The following is a 26,418-nucleotide window of genomic DNA, read 5'->3' as shown; positions in this document are numbered from 1 at the left end:
GGTCGCACCGGACGCCTCGCCCGAAGACGATGAGGCGCACTCCTCCCACGAAGGGGAGGAGAAGAAGAGGAAGAGGGCCGCCCCATCCGGGGAGGCCGAAGGGTCCAAGAAAGCGGCAGCGGGGACCAGGAAGAGTCTTCGGCGCCAGGCCGTAATAGACTTGTCGTCAGAGGACGGCGAGGCAGATTCCTCCCATGGAGGCGGGGGGGACATGAAGAAATGCCCCCTCCCCGCACGGGGGAGGACAAGAAAAGGAAAGTCGTCCCACAGGGGGAGGCTAGGACGCCGAAGAAGGGAAAGGTATCCCTTCCGGACCACTCCACCACAACCGCCTACAGCGAGGAAGAGTGGCTGCCCAGGGGGAAGCCCCAGGCGAAGTCGTAAGTATCCGCACTCTGTAATACCATTCGTGCGACTCTAACTTCCTGGTTCATAATGACACCGAACAAATGTATGCAGTCCGGCCGGGTCCAATCTCGGGGTATCCTCTTCGGATGGGTCCTTGAGTGCGTCGGAGATGGATTCACTCCCGACGGCCACCTCCTCACGACCTGCGGATGACACCGAGGTGTTGTCCCAAAGGATACCAGAGCAGGGGGCGACGGTTCCGGAGACTCCCCAAGGCAAAATCCCAGACGATGGGCACATGGGGGTAAGATCCCCATGGATTATGCGGACGGGAGCCGCAGCAAGTCTGGCTCTCCGCCAGTTACTGCACCGGAGCCTTCACAGGTTCCGGATTCAAGTGAGCAGCCCCTCGCTAAGGAGGGCGAGCTGGCCATGCCGATGACCTCCGCCTAGCCGGAGGCATCGGATAAATTGCTGGAAGTGCTTCGCAGCGCTTCCATCGACGAAGAGCACCGTACTCTCATGGGTACGGTGATTGAGAAGGTCTGGTCTGCCAAAAGCGGATTGACCGAATCCTGCACCAGCCTCCTAACAGGCTTTGCGGTAAGTAATGAAAAGTGTGAGAAAATATCACCCGATAGACAGTAGCCCCTGATACTCTGTTTGGTGTTCGGAAAGAAAAAGCCAAACGGAGGGTCAATTTTTAATTCGCAGGAGTCTGACAGTACTTGTCTATGTTAATAAGTAGGCGTTGCTGCTGACCTCCACTGCGCGCACAGCTGAGGTCGCCAAACTCAGGCCTGATGGGTCGCCAGACTCCAAGCTGATCAAGATCCTGGCATCTTGAGCTTAAGGTATGCATAGTGCGGTACCGCATTGAATCGAGCGAACGCGGTTCGTCCCAGTAGTGCATGATAGCCACTACGGAAAGGGACGATATCAAAGATTAATTCCTCGCTTTGGAAATTATCTGGAGATCCGAAGACCACTTCCAGTTTTATTGAGCCCGTATAACGGGCCTCTACCCCTGGAATTACACCTTTAAAGGTGGTTTTGGTTGGTTTGATCCGTGAGGGATCGATGCCCATTTTGCGCACTGTGTCCTGATAGAGCAGGTTCAGGCTGCTGCCACCGTCCATAAGGACTCGCGTGAGATGGAATCCATCGATGATTTGGTCAAGGACCAATGTGGCTGAGCCGCCGTGACGGATGTTGGTAGGATGGTCCCTACGATCAAAGGTGATCGGATAGGATGGCCATGGGTTGAACTTTGGGGCGACTGGCTCCATCGCATAGACGTCCCTAAGTGCACGCTTTCGTTCCTGTTTGGGGATGTGGGTGGTGTAGATCATGTTTACCGTTTTCACTTGGGGGAAAATTTCTTTTGTCCCCCAGTGTTCGGACGCCGGGGCTCCTCGTCATCATTGTTGTGCAGCCCCTTGTCCTTGTTTTCAGCATTCAATTTGCCGGCATGTTTGAACACCCAGCAATCTCTGTTAGTGTGATTGGCTGGTTTGTCGGGGGTGCCGTGAATCTGGCATGAGCAGTCGAGTATGCAGTCCAAGCTGGACGATCCCGGATTGTTTCTTTTGAACGGCTTTTTCCGCTGACCGGATTTTGAGTTGTCGAATCCGGCATTGACTATCGTATCTTTGGTATTGTCACCATTGTTCCGACGCTTATGTCTATTGCGCCATGGCTTTCCGTTACTGTCGCGGACATCTGAAGTGCCGGAGTTTCTCGGCGTGGTGCTACTGCGAGCCAGCCAGCTGTCCTCACCCACGCAAAAGCGGGTCATGAGTGTCATGAGGGCCGCCATTGACTTCGGTTGTTCTTGGCCAAGGTGTCGGGCGAGCCATTCGTCGCGGATGTTATGCTTAAAGGACGCCAGGGCCTCGGTGTCCGGACAGTCGAAAATTTTTGGTTCTTTTTGGTTAGGAACCGAGTCCAGAGTTTTCTGGCTGACTCTCCGGGCTATTGGGTAATGTGACTTAAGTCATCAGCATCCGATGGTCGCACGTAAGTTCCTTGGAAGTTGTCGAGGAATGCGTCCTCAAGATTTTCCCAACTGCCGATGGAGTTCGCCGATAGGCTATTCAGCCGATGTTTGGCTGGCCCTTTAAGCTTAAGGGGGAGATACTTGATGGCATGTAGGTCATCACCGCGAGCCATGTGAATGTGGAGAAGGAAATCTTCAATCCATACTGTGGGGTCTGTTGTGCCATCGTATGACTCGATGTTGACGGGTTTAAACCCTTCTGGGAATTCATGATCCATTACTTGATCAATGAAGCAAAGGGGGTGTGCGGCGCCTCTGTGCTGGGCTATGTTACAACGTAGTCCGACTAAGTCTGGTCGGTTATGTTCGGCCCGACCGGACTTGTTATTAGTGTATCTAGCATGACGGTCATCGTCATGTGCTATGGCGCGCCCCCATGATCCGTAGATCGATCTTGGTGGTCCTGCGTTGTTTTCCAATATGTCTTGCAGGTCCTGCGTATTGCGCCGGGCCATAGTGAACTGGCGTGGGGGTGTTGGCTAGTGTTCGGTCTGATATGTCGTTTTATCCCGGCCACGAGGTGGCCGGTCAGCCTCATCTTGTGCAGGCTCTACGGCCTCTTCCTCTAGCTGAGGTAGCAACTTGTGTTTTGGGTAACCCTTGGTGGGGGGCTCGAGTCCGTATTCCTCGGCCGCCAGGACCTCAGTCCATCTGTCTGCGAGCAGATCTTGATCAGCTTGGAGCTGTTGTTGCTTCTTTTTCAGGCTTCTTGCATTGGCTATAAGCCGGCGCTTAAAGCGCTCCACCTCTATGGGATCCTCCGATACGCCGAATTCATCATCGCCGAGGCTCACCTCGTCTTCGGAGGGAGGCATATAGTTGTCGTCCTCCAAGTATCTGTCCGTCGCCTGTTCATCTGGGCTGACCTGCCCGTGTTCTTGTTCGGCCTGCTTGATGGTAGGCTGATCAGGATTGTATTCCTCTTCGGCACCATCTGGATTGTTTTCTTCTCCAGTGCCGGTGTTGCTGTGGCGGGGCTTAGAGCGGCGCCGATGACGCCCATGCTTTGATTTCTTCCCTGAGGGGTTATCTTCTGTTGCCTCATCGCCATTGTTTTCTTTGGGTGTGTCCACCATGTATATATCACATGAAGAGGTGGCAGTCCAGCGCCCTGTGGGAGGTGGTTCCTATTCTTCTCCTGCATCATCGTCTATACCGTCAATGTCTTCAGAGTCGAAGTTAAGCACGTCGGTCAAATCATCAACGGTGGCTATGAAGTTGGTGGTGGGTGGGTAACGAATTTCTTCCTCGCCTGCTTCCCACTCGAGCCGGACATAGTTCGGCCAGGAATGTCCTGACAGAGAGAGAGACCTTAATGAATTTAGCACATCGCCAAAGGTGGGGTGCTGAAAGATATCCGTGGCGGTGAACTCCATTATTGGAGCCCAATCGGACTTGATGAGCCCGGGCGCTCGTGGTTCGGAACCCACGTCCGGACACAGGTCTGGGGGTCCGGTGATGCAGATCCCCTTAATGGCGGAGTCTGTGTTCGGCACTACCGCCGAATAGTATGCGGCCTCCATGGCGGGGTCCATCCACCCGTCCTCGGTCTACGTGATCTGCCCTAGATTTAGGTCCGGAGTGGCTGCAGGGGCGATATCCCGAATACTGTCCGATAGCATATTTAAGTCATGCACGTCGTGACTGTTCGGTACTCCCGACGCAGGCCCGAATCCGTCGAAGATCAAGTCTCCGCGGATATCGGCCGTGTAATTCAAGTTCCCAAACCTGACCTGATGGCTAGGGGCGTAGCTGTCGATCTGCTCTAGATGGCCAAGTGAGTTGGCCCGAAGTGCGAAGCCGCCGAAAACGAAGATTTGTCCGGGGAGAAAAGTCTCACCCTGGACTGCATTGTTGAAGGTTGAGGGAGCCATCGAGCCTTACAGCGACGACACAGAGGAACTCTCAATGAAATCACCAATGTCCATATCAAAACCGGCGGATCTCGGGTAGGGGGTCCCGAACTGTGCGTCTAAGGCTAATGGTAACAGGAGACTGGGGACACGATGTTTACCCAGGTTCGGGCCCTCTCGATGGAGGTAATACCCTACTTCCTGCTTGATTGATCTTGATGATATGAGTATTACAAGAGTTGATCTACCATGAGATTGTAGAGGCTAAACCCTAGAAGCTTGCCTATGGTATGATTGTTGTTCTTACCCTACGGACTAAACCCTCCGATTTATATAGACACCGGAGGAGGCCAGGGTTACACAGAGTCGGTTACAGAGAAGGAGATCTACCATCCGAATCGCCAAGCTTGCCTTCCACGCAAAGGAGAGTCCCATCCGGACACGGGACAAAGTCTTCAATCTTGTATCTTCATAGTCCAACAGTTCGGCAAAGTACATAGTCCGACTATCCAGATACCCCCCTATCTGGGAATCCCTCAGTGGGGCTTGGTGCGGAGGAAGGCCTCGCACACGATGATAAACGTCGAGATGTTGAGGACGAAATTTGGTGCTAGATCATGGAAGTCTAGACCATAGTAAAACATTAGCCCGCGGACAAATGGATGAAATGGAAATGCCAGTCCACGGACGAAATGAGAGAGGAACACTACTCTTTACTGAGACTTTGGAGTGGGGGTGATCTGTCCCTCCGCCCGAAGCTTGGTAATGTCCTCCTCCGTGACGGAGGATGCCATCTACTTGCCTCCCGCTCCGGACATGCTGCGAATGGTCCTACGGAGAAGGTGAGAACTTGGGCGCTGGGGCTCGAGAGTGCGAGAATGGATGAGCAAAGGATGAAGGAGGCGTGGGTAAAAATGGGAGATCCTTATCCCTTTATAGAGGTGGCGAAAACTGTGCGCCTCCCCGCTTGCCTGATAAAATCGCTTATTTTCCAAGCGCCACGTTAAATGGCGCGGTGGGGTTACCCGTACCCGTATTAATGAGGATCCCGTCATAAGGGGACACGATCTCTACTTTGACAAGACGTGCCAAGGAAACCTCCTCGCAATATGTGTGGCGGATCGTTGTGGGAAAACAGTTCGAATAATGACTCGGCCATGGTGTGATGTCACGTTATCTAAAGTTGTCAGCAGATTATATTTTTGGGATATTGTTCTCTCTACGGTGGTATGTGAAATTCGTCTTGCAGAGCCGGACACGATTTAAGTGTTCGAGAGTATTCGGAGATTTAACCCGCCTTGCAATGTCGAAGACAATCTGCGCGCCGGACTCATCGTCATTTAAGCCAGGTTCAGGGGCTACTGAGGGAGTCCTGGATTAGGGGGTATCCAGATAGCCGGACTATATACTTTGGCCGGACTGTTGGACTATGAAGACACAAGATTCAAGACTTCGTCATGTGTCCGGATGGGACTCTCCTTTGCGTGGAAGGCAAGCTTGGCGATTCGAGTGTTAGATCTCCTTCTTTGTAACCGACTCTGTGTAACCCTAGCCACCTCCGGTGTCTATATAAACCAGAGGGTTTAGTCTGTAGGACGAGGACAATCATAATCATAGGCTAGCTCCTAGGGTTTAGCCTCTACGATCTCGTGGTAGCTCAACTATTGTAATACTCATATCATCAATATCAATCAAGTAGGAAGTAGGGTATTACCTGCATCAAGAGGGCCCGAACCTGGGTAAAACATCGTGTCCCCTGCCTCATGTTACCATTATCCTTAGACGCACAGTTTGGGACCCCCTACCCGAGATCCGCCGGTTTTGACACCGACAGTGGGGGACACAATGTTTACCCAGGTTCGGGCCCTCTCGATGGAGGTAATACCCTACTTCCTGCTTGATTGATCTTGATTATATGAGTATTACAAGAGTTGATCTACCACGAGATCGTAGAGGCTAAACCCTAGAAGCTAGCCTATGGTATGATTGGTGTTCTTGTCCTACGGACTGAACCCTCTAGTTTATATAGACACCGGAGGGGGCTAGGGTTACACAGAAGTCGTTTATAGAGAAGGAGATCTACATATCCGAATTGCCAAGCTTGCCTTCCACACAAAGGAGAGTCCCACCCAGACACGGGATGAAGTCTTCGATCCTGTATCTTCATAGTCCAACAGTCTGGCCAAAGTATATAGTCCAGCTGTCTAAGGACCCCCTAATCCAGGACTCCCTCAGTAGCCCCTAAACCAGGCTTCAATGACGATGAGTCTGGCGCGCAGATTGTCTTCGGCATTGCAAGGTGGGTTCCTTCTCCGAATACTCCATAGAAGATTTTGAACACAAAGATCGTGTCCGGCTCTGCAAAACAAATTCCACATACCATCGTAGAGAGCACAATATTCCACAAATCTAATATGCTGACATCTTTTCATAACGTGACATCACGCTGCGGCCCGGTCATTACACGGACCGTTTTCCAACCTGCTACTGCACATATCACGAGGCGGTTTTATTGGCATGTTTTATCGAAGCAAAGATCGTGTCCCCTTATCACGGGATTCTCATCAATATGGGTGTGGGTAACCCAACCGCGACATCAACGCAGCGCTTGGGGAATAAGCGAGTTTACCAGGCAAGTGGGGAGGCGCACAGCTTCTACCTCCTTTATAAATAGATAAGGATCCCTCTTTTTCACACACGCCTTCTTCTTCCCCTGCACATCCATTCTCGCATGCTCGAGCTCCAGCGCCCAAGTTCTCACCTTCTCCGTAAAGCCATTCCAAACATGTCCGGAGCGGGAGGCAAGTGGATGGTCTCCTCCGTTATGGAGCAGGACATTATGAAGCTCCGGGAAGCCGGATACTGATACGTCTCCAACGTATCTATAATTTATGAAGTATTCATGCTATTATATTACCCATCTATGGTGTTTTATATCCATTTATATATCATTTATATGATTTTTTGGACTAATATTGACCTAGAGCCCAGTGCCAGTTTCTGTTTTCTCCTTGTTTTTGTGTTTTACAAAAAAGGGATACCAAACGGAGTCCAAATGACGTGCCAATTTTTGAGGATTTTTTATGGATCAAAAGAAGACCACGGAGCATCGGAGTTGGGCCAGAAGAGCTCCGGGCTGCCCACGAGATAGGAGGGCGCGCCCCTAGGGGGGGCTATCTTGTGGATGGCCTGGAGACCCTCCTGACGTGAAACCAACGCCAATAATTCCTATAAATACTGAAACTTTCGGGAATTAACCTAGATCGGAAGTTCCGCCGCCGCAAGCCTATGTAGCCACGAGGAATCAATCTAGGCCCTCTCTGGCACCCTGCCGGAGGGGGCCATCATCACCGGAGGCCATGGAGGAGGATCTCGGAGGGGCCATCATCTCCATGAAGACCAAGGACCAGAGGGGGAAAGCCATGGAGGAGGAAGCACAAGGGGGAGAAACTCTCCTCCTCTCTCTTGGTGGTACCGGAGTGCCATCGGGAGGGGAATCATCGCCGCGGTGATCGTCTTCATCAACATCACCATCATCATCACCATCCTCATCTCTTTTACGCGGTCCACTCTCCCGCACCCCGCTGTAATCCCTACTTGAACATGGTGCTTTATGCTATATATTATGATCCAATGATGTGTTGCCATCTTATGATGTTTTGAGTAGATATCTTTTGTCCTTGAGTTGATTGATGATCTAGATTGGTACGAGTTGTATGTTTTATTTTGGTGCTGTCCTATGGTGTCCTCAGTGTCGCGCAAGCGTAAGGGATTCCCGATGTAGGGTGTTGCAATATGTTCATGATTCGCTTATAGTGGGTTGCTAGAGTGACAGAAGCTTAAACCCGAGTAAGGGGGTTGTTGCGTATGGGATAAAAGGGGACTTGATGCTTTAATGCTATGGTTGGGTTTTACCTTAATGAATCTTTTAGTATTTGCGGATGCTTGCTAGAGTTTCCAATCATAAGAGCTTATGATCCAAGTAGGAAAAGTATGCTAGTTTATGCCTCTCCCTCATATGAAATTGCAATGACGACTATCGATCTTGTTAACAATTGCTTAGGACAATTCCGCACACCGATCCACCATTATTCCACACTCGCTATTTATGTTATTTAGTAATATATTCTAACTTTATGATAACAGCACCTACTTTTATGTTTTAGCTCTCCGATGTCATACAAAGTTATCCTCTTCATACCCACAACACAGTTTTATTTCTTGTGTCTAGTTGGAAGCAAACGTTTGGTGCATGTAGAGTGTATCAGTGGCAGATAGGGCTTGAGAGAATATTGATCTTACCTTTAGCTCCTTGTGGGTTCGACACTCCATACTTATCACTTCCACCTTTGGGAATTGCTACGATGATTCCCTGTACTTGGGGATTATCAAGCTCTTTTCTGGCGCCGTTGTCGGGGAGCAATAGCGTGGGGTTGATATTCTCGTGTGTGCTTGTTTGCTTTCTTTACTTAGTAGATTTTGTTTTTCCTTTTTGTTCCTGTTTAGTTGTGGGTGAAACATATAAAACAAAATTAAAAATAATGAAAATACCAAAAATGATTTGCTTGCCTCTCATGCCTAAAAAAAGTTTTTCAAAAAGAGAAGTGATTGGAAAGTTATGCATTGAAGAAGTGAGGGTCGACCTTGAGCACTTGTGTTCATGCTCACGGAAACAATGTAGAATTTTTCATGGAAGTTTCTCTGTAAATAATTACCCGCTTGTATATATCCTTTGTATTATAAAAATAATGTGCCAAGCTTTGGTTTTAGCATGTTAAGATTGCTTGTTTACTATGTGCAGAACAAAAACAGAAACTTTGGCTGTAGTGCATGAATTTACATTTTTTAATGGAAAGTCAAATGGGTCTGAAACTTTCTGCACATTACTTCTGTACAAATTTTTCAAATTGTTAAATTTACTTAATAATTTTTGGAGTTACAGAAGTTTACTAAACTTCCAGATTACTACAGACTGTCCTGTTCTTAACAGATTCTGTTTTTTTCGTGTGTTGTTTGCTTATGTTGATGCATCTATGGCTAGTATCGGGGGGTATGAACCATAGAGAAGTTGGAATACAGTAGGTTTAACACCAATATAAATAAAGAATGAGTTAATTACAGTACCTTAAAGTGGTAGTTTGCTTTATTACACTAACGGATCTCACAAAGTTTTTGTTTAAGTTTTTGTGAATGAAGTGTTTGAAGAACGAGGAGTTACCGATGTGAGAAGAATAAAGAGAGACAAGAGTTCAAGCTTGGGGATGCCCAAAGCACCCCAAGTAAATATTTCAAAGGATACTCAAGCATCTAAGCTTGGGGATGCCCCGGTTGGCATCCCATCTTTCTTCTCCAACAAATATCGGTATACCTCGGTTTTTGTTTTGTTCACATGATTTGTGTCCTTTGTGTTTGTATTTTCCTTTAAGATTCATGCTAGTATGAGCTAGCTCTTCATTGATTTACAGAATGCTTCATGTGCTTCACCTATATCTTTTAAGTATGATCTTATAGAATTGCTCGTTGTGCTTCACTTAAATCGTTTGAGTATGGTTTTATAGAACTAGTTGACCCGTTGCGCCAAATGGCGCAGAGACCTGCTAAACACATGTTGTCGATGAAAATAGTTTCATGCTGCAAGAATCATCAACTAAAGCCATGTTCGCGATGAAAATAGTTTCCTTTACTAAGGACAGGCCATGTATATAGAGTCGGTTTAGTTGTGGTCTGCTAAATCCGACAGGCCATGTATATAGAGTCGGTTTAGTTGTGGTCTGCTAAATCCATATGCGCCTTGAAAAAAAACATGGTTTAATTTGCAGAGCCTCACGTGTTTGAAGTATGAATAAGAACTACGAACTATTTTTGTGCGATTCAAATACATTTCCAGAGTTTTTATTTCTTAGTACATGTTGTCTGAAGTAACATTTGCCCAAAGAGAGAAGCATACCCCTCTCATTATGATTATTATTAAAAGGTATTAAATTCGAAATAAACAATTTCATTTACTTGAATCACTTGAAGAAAGAGAACATAGACATACTTTTACACCATGCTCATTTAACCGTGAAGGACAAAAATATTCCACCGTCTTTGAATGATGAACTAAACTAACATATGAAGTAAATTCATTCAAAGTAGAAAAGAGATCTTACATCAAATAAGGCATTACAACAAACATGGTGTTATCTTAGTAAAAGAAATTACATCATTAGAAGAGAAAAGGGAAGAAAACCAAACATGAGATTGAGATTAATACATCTAGGAGGAGGTCGTAGACATCACTGTGATCATTTTGCGACCAAATGACAGAGTCCAATTTGAATCCATACAATTTGTAACCCATTTATATGAAAAACTAAGACTTATCTCTTAAAACATATACTTAGATTACATAATCTGTTATGTTATTTGGGTAATATAAAGGCATGTTTTTTAAAAGAAAGCCCACTTAAGACAAAGAGTATGCACAAATACTAACATCAGTTTATGTACGACAATGGGAAAGTAGATATTCAATACTGGGGTATTGGTAGGTGGAAGAAAATGTCTGAAGATACAACAGGAGCATAATAAATAACATTTTGCTTCTGTCTAACTTATGAGCACACCATGTCCTTTATTTACTCTAGGAATATCACATACTCTTTAGCTATTTTTCTAAGTGCATGCCCATTGATCCGAGTAAGCCGCCGCTTCTTCAATATTGAAGAGAGAAGTTTGATGTTGTCATGCCCACTGTTGAAATTAGACTGGGCATTATTCTGTAGGGCTTGGGGCACAGAATATCCTGAATCAATCACAAGACAAACATCGGTATTAAGCAAGGACCACAGTAGAAGTAGCTAGAGATAATAAATAGAATAAAGGGCTATTTTTCTATAAAATATATTTTTCACTATGAACAAGATTTGTTTAATTGAAATTAAATGTCAAGAAGTTAGAGAGCATGATATAATAAGTTCGAGGAATGATTTGATGTTGCTATTCAACTATTGAATAGATATTGAAGGCACATTACATAAGAGTCCTGGATTTTACATATCTGAAAGTAGGCGCACCATGGAAGTGATAATGATCCAATTAATAAAACCATTATTCTAACAAAATATTAAACATTCCCTCATATATACCAACGGGAGTAACTTTCTATTGGTTAGAAACCATTGTGCTGACAGTTATTTAACATGTGCTTTTTTAGACGCACTAAGACCATATATAGGATGCAGACCATTCTCATGCCAATGTCTAGAATAGCCAATCTACATAAGTCCTAGTAGCATGCTCCTACAGGATTCTTACAAATACTTACATGGGTATGTTCCCAATAGGAATGGATATAGATTATGCTTACAAAAATGATACACTCTAACACTTCCACCGGAGCACAATTCAGCTCCCACAATCAGTAATCAGCATGAAAACTTAAAAAACAAGTTTGATAGAAATCAATGTTCAGGAAAGCATGAAGCATAAGCGAAGCGACAGGCTGACGCTTAGAGAAATGGGCGCTTAAGCATTTTTAAAAATAGAACTGCAGGTTTTGGAGGTTGTAGACCGAGAATTAACCTGAGTAGACGATGCGGGACCTTGGGGAAGTTGGTCACATATTTCCTGAATGTGTATTGGCCTGTGTTGCCGCGACAGCATAGATCGGCAATCAGAGTAATCCTTTAGCACTAATATTGGCTCTCAAGTTTCTTCCACGTGTATATTCAGTCGTGAAACATGCACATACCAGAGGGAATCCATGGTAGAATAAACTGAGAATCAAAAAATCATAGCAACTTTTGTACAAATTACTACCATAACCTTGTTAGAGAAGGATTCGAAGAGAATCTACTACAAAGTATTGCACCATCATGATAACGACAGAAAGTATAGCTAACATTTAAGGTTTTTTTTAGTTGCCACTTTTGCAATTCTGAAATCTGAAGTAACTAAGGTCCGGGTTATTGACAACTACCGATTTTCGTGGGCAACACTTCCAACTCGGGTTAGGAACACCAAATTTAGTACTTTAGTATTCAGTTTTATCGCTAAATATGCAACATGTAGTCATCAGATTTAGTACTTTAGCGAGTACAATTTTCTGTAATTCCTAATGAAAATTTCATCTCTGTGTCGTAACATAATTGACAGTGTGCATCAATTCAGCTGATTTAGTTACCTTGTGACCTTGTCCATGTAGGGAATGAGATCTTTGCAGCCTCCTTAGCCTCTTATTGATCCTTGTTCTTCTTTCCTAAACAACATAAGGAAGAAAAATGTTCAGTATAAACATCCAACACCAAGACGAATACCAAAAATGTTGCAGCAAACTAACTAACCCTCCCAAGCAATGCTCTGCGGGTCAGTGGTGCAGCCACGCTCGGCATGGACTCTGTAGTCGGCGGAGTCCTGCTGCAGCTGCAGGTAGTCGTCCATGCTGGGCATGTCCAGCTCGAGAGGGCTAACTGAATCTGGACCAAGGTGTTAGTAGAAGTGTAGCATTAAACAATTGGCAGGCGGGAGAGTCCGGATGGATGTGAAGTGTATATATGTGAAGTTTGTCCTACCTGGGAGTCGATGTTGCTGAAGCTGGTGACCATGCTGACATCGCTGTCGCCGAGCACCTCGGCCTTCTTGCTGTCGGGCGCTGAGAACATGATGTTGGAGTTGGTGTCGTCCCAGGTGCTCATGGAGAAGATCCTCAAGAGGTCACTCGAGCCGTTGCCAGCAGCGATGCTCTCGCGGACGTCCTGCTGCCTCAAGAAGATCCACAACGAGCCCAGCCTCCTCTGCTGTGCCATCGAGTTGACGTTGCCTCCTCCATGTGAATGCAAGTAGCTGATTCCCATCCTTCCTCTCATTCCACCCATGCCGCCATTGCCTGTGCATCATCAGAGTCACAAAGCCAGAGCACATCGATCAAAGCGCACAAGGGCCAAAAAAAACACCCAACCAAATTTGGAAAATCAACATGAGGACTGAAGCAAGGATCATGACAGCATATAGGATATTTAAAGCATATAGGATATATAAAACAAATGCAACAGAGGTAGCTAGAAAGGAAACAAAGAAACTTGATCTATAGTAAAAATAAGAAACAACCTCCAACATAATACGCCTGCAAAACGAAATAAAAGAACTAATTAGGACATGGAACCATTGTAACTGCCATGTTGCTCTGCAGTTGGCATATTTGAGCTATTAAAAACTTCAAAATCTAGTACTTTTGTGTCCTAATGGCGACAACCAAAAGTTATCTATTTCGCATTGAACTGAAAAATAATGTGTATTCTCATGTATGCACCCCAAGTAGCAACCGAAACATTATTGAACTACAAGCAGCTCAAGATAATAGCTACAAAATCTTTCCAGAAATAAGTGACTAAGTAAAAAAAATGAAAAACAAGAGAATGAGGTAAGTAAGAAATCCCAATTGAGCTAGAGAAGGAGACGTTGTGCCTGAGCCTCCAAGAACCAGTAGAAGAGTGTCCTCCCACTCTTCTTGTCCATGGTGACATGCCCAGAGAACCGAGAGATGTGTGAACTCCTTGGCTGACGAAGGAGAAATACCATCCTATCAGCTTCCTACTTGCTGTAACCGGCCAAGTAGCAGAGCCAACACCCTGGCAGGCAAAGACAACGCGTGCCTGAACACACACGTCACTAAGCCAACAAGCACACACACAAAAAGAACCCGTAGCAAGCAAATGCGGGGGACAGGAGGAGAGTTGGTACTGAAAAGAAATTACCATGGTGGCGACTGGATTTACAGGCGAAAGCGACTCGAGGCGGTGGCGGCAAATCCAGATAGCATCTGCACGAGCATGGGAGCGTCACAAGATGCAAACATCAGACTCATACATACCTGCATTTCTTTATCAGCACTACACATCTCTAGATTTTTTCCAAAATGAGAGTTCAGTAAGCTACCATCTTCAGCCTCCTAATTTATCAGAGAGCAGCATTTGTTAGTTTTGAGAAACCTGAAAAAACAAAGAAACATTAGGCATATTTGAAAAATCATGTCAACAAAATGAGCGATATAGATGAAAAAACAACAAAACGAAATTCAGTAAAAAGAAACGCTGCTACAGTCCTTCAATATGTATTTCTAAAACTGATATATCATCTTCATAACATGTTTATTTTATATCCAAGGCTTGACTATAGCATAAAATTACACCATGGTAAATCTTGAGAAAGACCAAGCTTCAGTTTCAGGTATAATCGCTTGGTCACGAATTTTAGGAGACGGGAAGACAACGGCCAACGGTCACGAGATGAATTGTGCCTGCTAGTTCAGAAACACCAATACACCTAAGCGGAGGAACTTACTTCATGTCCCTGAGCCGCCGATACTACTTTACCAGTGCCAATGGGCTACACTGGTTCGTGCGTGATGACCGCGTTGGCCCAGTCCTTGATCTTCTCTGCAAATAAAACGATCATCTCAGCCTACACCTTTTAGGTGACAATATATGAAGATGTTAACAAAGCAAATTTCATAATTCATATCAAGAAAAAATATTCTAGAAAGTCGATTAATAGCAAGATCTTGCCCCTACCAAGCAAAATAAAAGTATACTCATCATTTCATAAGCACATAAACAACTAAGTCAGCTACTACTCACATGAACTAAAAGGGTTGTAATTAATAGGATGGACTGCTCATTTGAAGAAATTTATTAACAAATACTTTGGATGGTTCAGGTGAATCTGAAATGACCCTTGTTCTCACCTCATCCTGCGGTCCTGCTCCAACCCCTCGGGCAAAACATCGCACTTTATCCTGCAGGTGATTGTCAGCCTAAGGAAGTAGGCGGCGATCTGTTGGCTTCTCGAAATGCGCTAACCTTTAGCCGTTGCCATGCTTTCTAATGGGCTTCAGAGGTCATCTACGCAAAGCAAGCACCTCCAAAACATCAGTGGTAGGTTCACGGAGGAAAATATAAACGGTCTGAAGTCCATAGTCAACAATATAGACCATCTTCCAGGATCATACAAAGGAAGCCACTCCACTACAAGCTTTCTTTCCATAGCTACGGATGTGTGTAGAAGAGCCTGGAACAGGGCTCAAACAAGATAAATCAGCCAACCATACAGTTCCAAGGTAGCATCAGGATTAGTATTGATAACTAATCGGGTAATCGTCCAAGAGCGCAATGAACTAAGAGGAGATTTACCAGATTTGAGTGTCAGGGAGCGGAGAGGTGGAAGAGGGAGTTGGAGCCGAGCCGTGCCAGCCGGGATCTCGATCCAACTCCGGTCGGTCAGCCCTGTCATCGCAGGCGAGACCACCCCGCCCTAGCACGCCTACCTCCTCCTATCCTTCAATCCTCCCTCCATCTTCTCTCTCCTACAGGGACGGATCCATGGGGTCGCCCTTTGCGTGCAGGTTCCTAGCGCCGCCGGAGGCAAGCTCATCACGTCCAGCCGCTGCCCCTATGCTCAGCGCTTCCGCCGATGGCAAGGAGGAGGAGGCAGGCGAGGATCGCAGGCGAGACAACCCCGCCCCAGCACGCCTACCTCCCCCTATCCTTCAATCCTCCCTCCAACTTCTATCTCCTGCAGGGACAGATCCATGGGGTCGCCCTTTGCGTGCAGGTTCCTAGCGCCGCCGGAGGCAAGCTCATCGCGTCTAGCCGCTGCCCCTATGCTCAACGCTTCCGCCAATGGCAAGGAGGAGGAGGCGGGCGAGGAAGGCGGAGCTCGGGCGGAGGTGGGAAGGAGGCGGTTGCGAGCAAGGAGAGGTTGTGGCGGGAGGGAAGGAGGAGCGAGGCCGTGCGGCGGCTGTGGGGATCGGGGGGCATTGGGCAAGGGGGCTAGGGTTTATTTGGCGGCTAGAATGGGAGTGGGAGTGGGACGAGGCGAGGGTAGGATTGGACGCGGAACGTGCGGAGCAGATTGGCCAAAACTTCTTACACGGGGGGACGACGAACCCAGCCAACAAGCACACGACGCGAGCCCACCCGTCATTAGCCAGCGAAAATGACCGTGAGGTGAAAATTGGTTTTTACTGTTGTGAAGATCCAACGGCTCAAACGCGTCAGAGGGGCAGATCCGACGGCCGACGAAGCTGCAACCGGGGGAGCGTTCTGGAGGGGAGTTGGCTAGCCTCTTTTTTGTTTTAAATGCTTCGTACGCTTCACTTTTATATTTTGAGCTTGTATGTTGGCTAGTTTATATTAATGGTAAAATGCTCCAGGAACTTCAGTTATATATTTTGGAGTATGAATAATACTATAATTTAAAGTGGGTTTGGAAGAGTGTCAACTTTAGAAATTAGTGATCCCACTATCTTGAAGGATGTTGAATCTCTGTACGATATTTATGAAAGTGGATTTGGAAGAGTGTCAACTTTCGTTAGTATTCCACTATTTCGGGAGAGGTTCGAGTATGAGAACAAAGTTGTTATCATGTTGCTACTGAAAAAATTATTATGAGGGAGGAATATGTGCTTGTAGGAGTTGCAATAATGTCAAGTTTCCTCTTTATGTGCTTAAATTTTTGAAGTTATACTTGTTTTGCCTTCCTATGCTAGTTGATTCTTGTTCCTAAAAATTGTGTGCTCACAAAATCCCTAGGCATAGGAAGTGGGTTAGATTTAAATATGCTAGTCATATTCTTCTTGATGCTCTTTTTATGTTTCAACTCTTATCTTTTGTGCGAGCATCATTGAACTCTTCATGCCTAGCTAAAAGGCATTAAAGAAAAGCGCTTGTTGGGAGACAACCCAATGTTTATCCTTACTGTTTTTCTGTGTCTACATGATTAAGCTACTGTAGTAATCATGTTTTATAGCTTTTTTTCAATAAAGTGCCAAGTAAGACCTTTGGGAAGACTTGGGTGAAAGTTAAAGTGATCTTGCTGTAAAAAGCAGAAACTTTGCGCTCACGAGATTAGCTGTCATTTTTTACAGAATAAAGATTTTGAGTTGATTCTTTTTGCATAAGATTAATATACAAATTCCTCACGTCCACCAATTTATTTCATAATTTTTGGAGTAGCAGAAGTATGGTTATTGTTTAGATCATTACAGATTGTTCTGTTTCTGACAGATTCTGTTTTCATTACATAGTTTGCTTGTTTTCTAGTTTCTATGGCTTATATTTATCAATATAAATTGTAGGAATGATATGGTACAGTAGGCATTATGCGAAAACAATTATGAACCTTGTCTTTTACAGTACCAAAGTGCATGGTTTACTCTTTATCATACTAACCTATCTCACGAAGTTCCATTAAGTTTTGTGTGATTGAAGTTTTCAAGTTTTGGGTGAGATATCGATATGAGGAGAATAAGGATTGGAAAGACCCTAAGCTTGGGGATGCCCAAGGCACCCCAAGGTAATATTCAAGGAAGTCTCAAGCGCCTAAGCTTGGGGATGCTCCGGAAGGCATCCCCTCTTTCGTCTTCAAAACTATCGGTACATCTTACTTGGAGCTATATTTTTTTCATCACATGATATGTCTTTTGCTTGGAGCGTATTTTCAATTTTACTTGTTGTTTGAATAAAATTGGATCTGAAATATTGAATAAAAAGGAATCCTCCCATGGCTAGATAATTATTTGACTACTCAGTGTCTTTCACTCATATCTTTTGGAGTAGTTTGTCATTTACTCTTGCGCTTCATGTATATCCTATGAGTAAATGGGGGAATAAGTTGAATGTCATAAATCTGAATTTTTATATGTTTCATATGCTTATAACATGGTTAGTGATGACTTCACACATAGAAAGTATGAGGCATAAAAGTTGTTGAGAGTTGGCAAACGTAGTTTTTGTCATCGTTGCAATTAACAGGAAGTAATAAGGAAAGAGAGGTTCACATACAAATATATTATCTTGTACATCTTTTATGATTGTGAAGCACTCATTAGGTATGACATGCTAAAAGAGTTGACGTTGGACAAGAAAGACAACGTAATGGTTTATGTTTTCCAACATCTCAGTTAAATTATATTGTCATTGACCTTCCAAATATGTTGAGCTTGGCCTTTCCCCCTCATGCTAGCCAAAAATTCCTAGCACCAAGTAGAGATACTACTTGTGCTTCCAAATATCCTTAAACCCAGTTTTGCCATGAGAGTCCACCATATCTACCAATGGATTGAGTAAGATCCTTCAAGTAAGTTGTCATTGGTGCAAGCAATAAAAATTGCTCTCTAAATATGTATGACTTATTAGTGCAGAGAAAATAAGCTTTGTACGATCTTGTTGTGGAAGTAATAAAAGCGACGGGCCGCATAATAAAGGTCCACATACAAGGGGCAATATAAAGTGACGTTCTTTTGCATTAATATTTTATGCATCAACTCTAAACGCGCATGACAACCTCTGCTTCCCTCTGCGAAGGGCCTATCTTTTACTTTATGTTTTTACTTTATGCTTGAGTCAAGGTGATCCGCACCTTTCCCTTTTTCATTTTATCCTTTGGCAAGCTCCTCGTGTTTGAAAGATCATGATATATATACCCAAATTGGATGTAAGTTAGCATGGGCTATTATTGTTGACATCACCTAAAGGTGAATATGTTGGGAGGCAACATAATAAGCCCCTACCTTTCTCATTGTCCGGCTGAACCTCCATAACCACAAGTATTGCGTGAGTGTTAGCAATTGTAGGAGACTATATGATAGTTGAGTATGTGGATTTGCTGAAAAGCTCTATTCTTGACTCTTTCTGATGTTATGATAAATTGCAATTGCTTCAATGACTGAAATTATAGTTTGTTAGTTCTCAATGAAGTTTTTGAACCATACTTGACATTGTGAATAGATTGTTACTTGATCATGAAAAGTTTTATGAGATAAGCTACTATTATGACACATATTGATGCTAGAAAAGGTGATTGAAATTATCATTGATCAAACTTGTGCACCTACTAGCATTCACACTTCATAAATTATTTCTTTTATCATTTATCTACTCGAGGACGAGCAGGAATTAAGCTTGGGGATGCTGATACATCTCCAACGTATCTATAATTTATGAAGTATTCATGCTATTATATTACCCATCTATGGTGTTTTATATGCATTTATATATCATTTTATATGATTTTTGGGACTAACCTATTAACCTAGAGCCCAGTGCCAGTTTCTGTTTTCTCCTTGTTTTTGTGTTTTACAGAAAAGGGATACCAAACGGAGTCCAAATGACGTGCCAATTTTTAAGGATTTTTTATGGACCAAAAGAAGACCACGGAGCATCGGAGTTGGGCCAGAAGAGCTCCGGGCTGCCCACGAGATAGGAGGGCGCGCCCCTAGGGGGCGTGCCCCCCTGTCTCGTGAACGGCCCGGAGACCCCCCCTGACGTGAAACCTACGCCAATAATTCCTATAAATACTGAAACTTTCGGGAATTAACCTAGATGGGAAGTTCCGCCGCCGCAAGCCTCTGTAGCCACGAGAAATCAATCTAGGCCCTCTCTGGCACCCTGCCGGAGGGGGCCATGATCACCGGAGGCCATGGAGGAGGATCTCGGAGGGGCCATCATCTCCAGGAAGGCCAAGGACCAGAGGGGGAAAGCCATGGAGGAGGAAGCACAAGGGGAAGAAACTCTCCTCCTCTCTCTTGGTGGCACCGGAGTGCCATCGGGAGGGGAATCATCGCCGCGGTGATCGTCTTCATCAACATCACCATCATCATCACCATCCTCATCTATTTTACGCGGTCCACTCTCCCGCACCCCGCTGTAATCCCTACTTGAACATGGTGCTTTATGCTACATATTATGATCCAATGATGTGTTGCCATCTTATGATGTTTTGAGTAGATATCTTTTGTCCTTGAGTTGATTGATGATCTAGATTGGTACGAGTTGTATGTTTTATTTTGGTGCTATCCTATGGTGCCCTCCGTGTCGCGCAAGCGTGAGGGATTCCCGCTGTAGGGTGTTGCAATACGTTCATGATTCGCTTATAGTGGGTTGCTAGAGTGACAGAAGCTTAAACCCGAGTAAAGGGGTTGTTGCGTATGGGATAAAAGGGGACTTGATGCTTTAATGCTACGGTTGGGTTTTACCTTAATGAATCTTTTAGTATTTGCGGATTCTTGCTAGAGTTTCCAATCATAAGAGCATATGACCCAAGTAGGAAAAGTATGCTAGTTTATGCCTCTCCCTCATATGAAATTGCAATGACGACTATCGATCTTGTTAACAATTGCTTAGGACAATTCCGCACATCGATCCACCATTATTCCACACTCGCTATTTATATTATTTAGTAATATATTCTAACTTTATGATAACAGCACCTACTTTTATGTTTTAGCTCTCCGATGTCATACAAAGTTATCCTCTTCATACCCACAACACAGTTTTATTTCTTGTTTCTAGTTGGAAGCAAACGTTCGGTGCACGTAGAGTCGTATCAGTGGCAGATAGGGCTTGAGATAATATTGATATTACCTTCAGCTCCTTGTGGGTTCGACACTCCATACTTATCACTTCCACCTTTGGTAATTGCTACGATGATTCCCTGCACTTGGGGATTATCAGATACCTGGCCGCAAACATTGCGCATCGTCTCCCGGACGCAGGGCAGATCGTCCCTACTCCGGAACCCCATGAGAGGGTTGTATTCCTTGCTCACTTCGTCCGCGGACTGGGATTCCCCCTCCACCCATTTGTCCGCGGGCTCATGTTTTACTATGGGCTGGACTTCCATGATCTGTCCCCCAATTTCATCCACAACATCTCGGCATTTATCATCGTGTGCGAGGCCTTTCTCTGCATTACGCCCCACTTTGGCCTATGGCTGAAGACCTTCAACGTGAAGCCGAAGGTGGTGGTCGGCCAGCAAGCGGAGTGCAGAGGCGCCATGGTGGGAAAGATGCCCAATGTCACCTGGCCCAAAGGCTCCTTTGTGGAGACCATGAAGGGGTGGCAATCGGGGTGGTTCTACATCACCGAGCCGAGCGACACCAATTGGGCGGTGGCCCCTGAATTTTGATCCGGCGTCCCCATGCGGCTCACCTCCTGGAAAAATAAGAGCTTAGCCTGGGGCTCATCAGTGGAGCTGACCGGACTCCAGACCTGTGTCAGAAATATGATAAGCAAGAAAATCAAGCTTGTCAACGTGGTCCAGGTCATGCTCTTCCGCTCGATCCTTTCGTGTCAAAGACGGGCTTTTAATATGTGGGAGTTCGACCCGACCGAACACCAGATGCTGTGAGAGCTCTTCGACACGATGCACGAAGATGTCTGGAAGGTGCTGTTCAAGGCAACCGAGGTACCACCGCCCATAGCCGAATATCACGGACTCAACGCAAAGCTCCCTGCCAATCTGGTAAGTTTTTATATTTTGCAAGATGTGCTTTCCCCCTGTACATTGGCAGGAGGAATCTAAGCCTCCATGCCAATTTATAGGACTGGGTAGCGATAGCGGAGCGGATTGACTGTCCGGCTCCACTACCCGAAGATCAAGCATCGCCTCTCTTAACTGAGATGTTGTTCCCGGCGCCCTATGAGGTGCCAGAGAAGAAGGCCAAGAAGAAGGCCATGGGGACCAGGAAAGGTCTCCGGTGCAAGGTTGTATCGGACTCATCATCTAAAGACACCGAGGCGCGCTCCTCCAACAAAGACGAGGAGGAGGAAGAGGAAATCCCTCTCCCAACCAGTGGGGAGAAGAAAAGGAAGGCCGCCCTGGGGAGGCCGAAGGGTCCAAGACGGGAAAGACCTTCCCTTCGGACCACTCCACCACAGCCGCCTACAGCAATGAGGAGTGGTTACCCAAGGACAAGCCCCTGGCGAAGTCGTAAGTATCTGGACACTATAATACTTCTGGTACGTTTTTCTTTATTGCTTCTTATCAAGCCAATCATACTCGTGTAGTCCGGCCAAAGCCCACATTGACGTATCCTCCTCGGACGGGTCTTTGGGCCAGTAAGCGATGAACATCGATTCAATCCCGACGGCCTCCTCCCCCCGGCCCATGGACGACACCGAGGTGTTGTCTCAGAGGATACCGGACCAGGGGGAGACATTTTTGGAGACGCCCCAAGGCGAAATCCCATACGTCGGGCACATGGGAGGGAAGACCCCCATGGATGCTGAGAACAAGGGCCGCAACAAGTCTGGCCCCTAGCCTGATACTGCACCGAAACCCGCAGTGGTTCTAGATTTTGGCAGGCAGCCTCTCTCTAAGGGGGGTGAGCCGCCCGTGCCGATGACCTCTGTCCAACCAAAGGCATCAGACAACTTGCTGGAAGCGCTTCGCGGCGCTTCCATTGACGAAGAGCACCGCACCATCATGAGTGCGGTGATTGAGAAGGTTCGGTCCGCCAAAAGCGGATTGACCGAAGCCTGCGCCAGCCTCCTAATAGGCTTTGAGGTAAGTAATCAAATTATGAGAAAGTATCATAGCATAGGCAGTAGCCCCTGATGTTCTGTTTGGTGTTCGGAAAGAAAGGCCGAACAGAGGATCAAATAATATCGCAGAAGTCTAACCGAAAATATCTATGTGAATAAGCAGGCGTCGTTGCTGGTTGCTGCCGCTCATACTGTGGAGGTCTCTGGACTGAAGCGGGACCTGGAGCGAGCCGAAGAAGAGCTCGGCCTTGTGAAGAGGCAGCTCGAGGAGAACAAAGGTACACAATACCTCGTCTGCATATTTTAAAAGGAAGAATGATTTATGCTAATGAAAGCGTCATGAATTTTACTAGGGGACACGACCGAAGTGGCGGCCCTTAAGACGGCGCTGGCCGAGGCCGAAGACAAAGCGGCCAAGGAGCGCTCCAAGCGTGAGAAGCAAGAGGCTCGGGTCAGCGAGGTCCAGCAAGAGCTCCAGGATTTCGTCCAGAAATACGAGTCCTTGGAGCGTGACTCTAAGACGCAAGAGTCCGAGCTTGCTAAGGCCCTCCAGAGCGTCCGAGACACCAAGGCCGAAGCCCAAAAGGCCCTCCAGGAGGTTCAAGCGGCCAAGAAGATTGCGGCGGGTAAGGCATTCAATATGCCAAGCAAGCATGTGAAGGAGGCTTTCTTTTTACTTACCCGAATTTGGAGCTCTCCGGGAGCATTCGCAGATCTGTTGCGCAACATGTCTGATGTCGTAGAGTTCTACCAAGATGAAGAAGGGAGCTCGACGGAGAAGTTGTTCTGGTCCCAATATATTGGGGCCGAACAGCCGATGCCCTTGAGCGACCAGCTGAAGCAACTGGTCGAACTGCACAAGGCGGCCGAACTGGCCATGAAGGACCTCATAGTCCGGATGTGGCCTGCCAAGCCCTTGCCCAGCAGCTACTTTGGCCTGGTGAAGCTGCTTGTGAATGCCTGCCCGAGGCTTGAAGTCATAAAGCGGTCAGTCTGTATTGAAGGTGTGCGCAGGGCCTTCGCCCGCGCGAAGGTGCACTGGGCGAAGATGGATGCCGAGAAGCTGGTGACGGAGGGGTTGCCGAAGGGTAAGGAGCACCGCCACCCCAAAAAGTATTACGACGGTGTCCTGAAGGGCGCCTGCCTTGTGGCGGAGGAATGTGCTAAGGATGTAATATTTGAATGAATTTACTCATTTGATCCTATAATATGAAAACAAGTTCGTTTGCGCCATGTAACGCTTGTTGATTTAAAATATTACCTTCTGTGCGGCTGTTTATAAAATCTGAGAGTTGGCCAGTCATCGGCTTCTGCCCCCATGTAACTAGTACTGGGGTGTTCGGATAAATCTAAACACTCTTTATCCAAATTTTTGGTCCTTTAAGGAGGTGTTTAGCACAGCGAATAAGGCAATCGGACTATACGGCTTTATCACTCTCACTTAGCCATAGAAGTCTATAATTTTAAATTTTAGCGTAGCCCCTGGTATTCGGAAAGCCGAACTTGGGGCGCTATACACGCCTAAATCGGACAAGGCCGATTCCTCGCCCAAAGTGGAAAAAAATCTTGAAGGATTTGAGACCTCTCGAACAGCGACCAGCTCTCTCCGCATCATGACAGTCAATTTTCAGCTTTCTCTACTGAGGTGCTCATCCAGAAGAACCAGGACACAATTGCAGTAGTTCTCCATGTGCTACCTTAGCCGATATAGTGGAACGTAAGGTACTAGAACATGGGAGCTGGGAAAACCCAACTATTGACCCAAGACATTATTCGGAACTGATGCATATAATGCTATAAGTTCGAGGCGCCGCACTATCTAGAGTGTTCGGACTTTTCTTGCCATGTTATGGGGTATACTGAAGCCCCTGGTGAATTGAATCATACCAACATGTACGTGTGCAATTTAAGATACATAAACGGTCAAGGAAAAAAGATAACGAAATGTAACAGTAAGCTGACATTGTACATTCTTTTCCATTGTTGTTTGAATAATATGTCTAGGTGTATGTATACAAGTAGTGTGATAAGCAAAATAGGACTATTTGACATGTCCTAACCAAGAGTGAGCTGCGTATGGGTATGTAAAACAGGTATAGTGATCATTATTATAGACCACCTAGGGATTCCCTTGTACGACAAAGCTCCTTGCCTCCTTGGTGTCACTGTCCCGTGCTGGGTCCGGTAATCGGACTTTCAGAAGATCCTCCGGAAAATAGGGAGCTGAAAGAAAGAAAAGTGTGAAGGTATACGGGTCCTGGGGCGGTTGAGCCACATTGTGGGCCGTATTGTAGTTGTGCCTCCGCCTATGCCAATGGTATTTTTAGTGCGTAATTATGTACGCGCGGCACGAATATCACCGCTTGACTAGGACTAGGACGGAGGCCGAATTGCTAGGCGAGCTCAGGACGTGCCGGCCGATCCTGTTGCAGAGTACTCTGGACTCGTTTAGCAGTGTCCAGGGGCTTTATTGCCGAATTTGGGGTCTGCCTAAGAAGGTTGCTTTGTACTTCTGTTGCGAGGTCCGCAGTGTGCTCCTCTGTACGGAGGGAGTGCTCTGTGTTTCCATTGACTGTTATAACCCCGCGAGGTCCTGGCATCTTGAGCTTGAGGTAGGCATAATGCGGTACCGCATTAAATCTAGCAAATGTGGTTCATCCGAGCAGTGCGTGATAGCCACTGCGGAAGGGGACGATATCGAAGATTAACTCCTTGCTTCGGAAGTTTTCTGGAGATCCAAAGACTACTTCCAGTGTGATTGAGCCCGTGCAACAGGCCTCTACACCTGGTATGACACCTTTAAAGGTGGTTTTGGTGGGTTTGATCCTCGAGGGATCGATGCCCATTTTGCGCACTGTATCCTGATAGAGCAGGTTCAGGCTGCTGCCACTGTCCATAAGGACTCGTGTCAGGTGGAATCCGTCAATGATGGGGTCGAGGACCAATGCAGCCGAATCACCATGACGGATACTGGTAGGATGGTCCCTGCGATCAAAAGTGATCGGACAAGAAGACCATGGATTGAACTTTGGGGCGACTGGCTCCATCACGTAGATGTCCCTTAGTGCGCTCTTCCGCTCCCGCTTGGGAATATGGGTGGCGTATATCATGTTTACCATTTTCACTTGGGAGGAAATTTCTTCTGTCCTCCTGTGTTCGGCAACCGGGGCCCCTCATCGTCGTCACTATGCGGTCCCTTTTCCTTGTGTTCGGCATTCAACTTGTCGGCCTGTTTACACACCTAGCATTCTCTGTTGGTTTGGTTGGCTGGTTTATCGGGGGTGTCGTGAATTTGACACGAGTGATCGAGTATGTTGTCCAGACCGGACGGGCTCGGATTGTTTATTTTGAATGGCTTTTTCCGCTGACCGGACTTAGAGCCGCTGAATCCAGCATTGACTGCTGTGTCTTCGGCGTTGTCGCCATTGTTGCGATGCTTGTGTCTGTTGTGTCGGGGCTTGCTGTTGTTTTCTCTAGCATCTGAAGTGCCAGGATTTCTTGATATGTTGTTGCTGCGAGCCAGCCAGCTGTCCTCGCCTGCACAAAAGCGGGTCATGAGTGTCGTGAGGGCTGCCACGGACTTCGGCTTCTCTTGGCCGAGGTGTCGGGCGAGCCACTCATCGCGGATGTTATTCTTAAAGGCCGCTAGGGCTTCTGCGTCCGGACAGTCAACAATTTGGTTCTTTTTAGTTAGGAACCGAGTCCAGAATTTCCTGGCTGACTCTCCGGGCTGTTGGGTTATGTGACTTAAGTCATCAGCATCCGGTGGTCGCACGTAAGTGCCCTGGAAGTTGTCAAGGAATGCGTCTTCCAGGTCCTCCCAACTGCTAATGGAGTTTGCTGACAGGCTATT

General features: G+C 46.4%; 1 protein-coding gene across 22 annotated transcripts; it reads right to left on the bottom strand.

Moving 5' to 3' along the window:
• Positions 1–10,723: 10,723 nt before the first annotated feature.
• Positions 10,724–16,122, bottom strand: LOC123137228 (uncharacterized). 22 transcript variants are annotated; one of them, XR_006467975.1, is made up of 10 exons: positions 15,432–16,120; positions 15,233–15,309; positions 15,102–15,143; positions 14,987–15,037; positions 14,584–14,678; positions 14,179–14,231; positions 12,816–14,062; positions 12,588–12,719; positions 11,827–12,502; positions 10,724–11,047 (listed from the first exon to the last, which is right to left on the bottom strand). XR_006467975.1 is itself a non-coding variant. In XM_044556879.1 (9 exons), the coding sequence occupies exons 5-8, from the start codon at positions 13,116–13,118 to the stop codon at positions 11,861–11,863; spliced, it is 537 nt and encodes a 178-aa protein (XP_044412814.1). In that variant the 5' UTR covers positions 13,119–14,062; positions 14,179–14,231; positions 14,584–14,678; positions 14,987–15,309; positions 15,432–16,113; the 3' UTR covers positions 10,724–11,047; positions 11,827–11,860. The 22 variants fall into 22 exon arrangements, 1 of the variants encoding a protein (XP_044412814.1); XR_006467977.1 differs by having other exon boundaries at positions 15,251–15,309; XR_006467954.1 differs by having other exon boundaries at positions 12,816–13,129; positions 13,998–14,062; positions 15,102–15,309; positions 15,432–16,118.
• Positions 16,123–26,418: the final 10,296 nt, after the last annotated feature.

This window comes from Triticum aestivum, chromosome 1B (genome assembly GCF_018294505.1).
Source record: "Triticum aestivum cultivar Chinese Spring chromosome 1B, IWGSC CS RefSeq v2.1, whole genome shotgun sequence".
NCBI lineage: Eukaryota > Viridiplantae > Streptophyta > Magnoliopsida > Poales > Poaceae > Triticum > Triticum aestivum.
Note: the sequence above shows the minus strand (reverse complement) of the source record. Positions and strands in the feature narration are given on the sequence as shown.

What these genes read in the sequence shown, in the direction of transcription:
- LOC123137228 (XM_044556879.1), bottom strand. Translation starts at nt 13,118, where the DNA reads ATGGGTGGAATGAGAGGAAGGATGGGAATCAGCTACTTGCATTCACAT. An exon ending in GCAGAGCATTGCTTGGGAGG is followed by an intron (nt 12,503 to 12,587) that starts GTTAGTTAGTTT and finishes TATGTTGTTTAG; the next exon opens with GAAAGAAGAACAAGGATCAA. An exon ending in TACATGGACAAGGTCACAAG is followed by an intron (nt 11,888 to 12,427) that starts GTAACTAAATCA and finishes GCGGCAACACAG; the next exon opens with GCCAATACACATTCAGGAAA.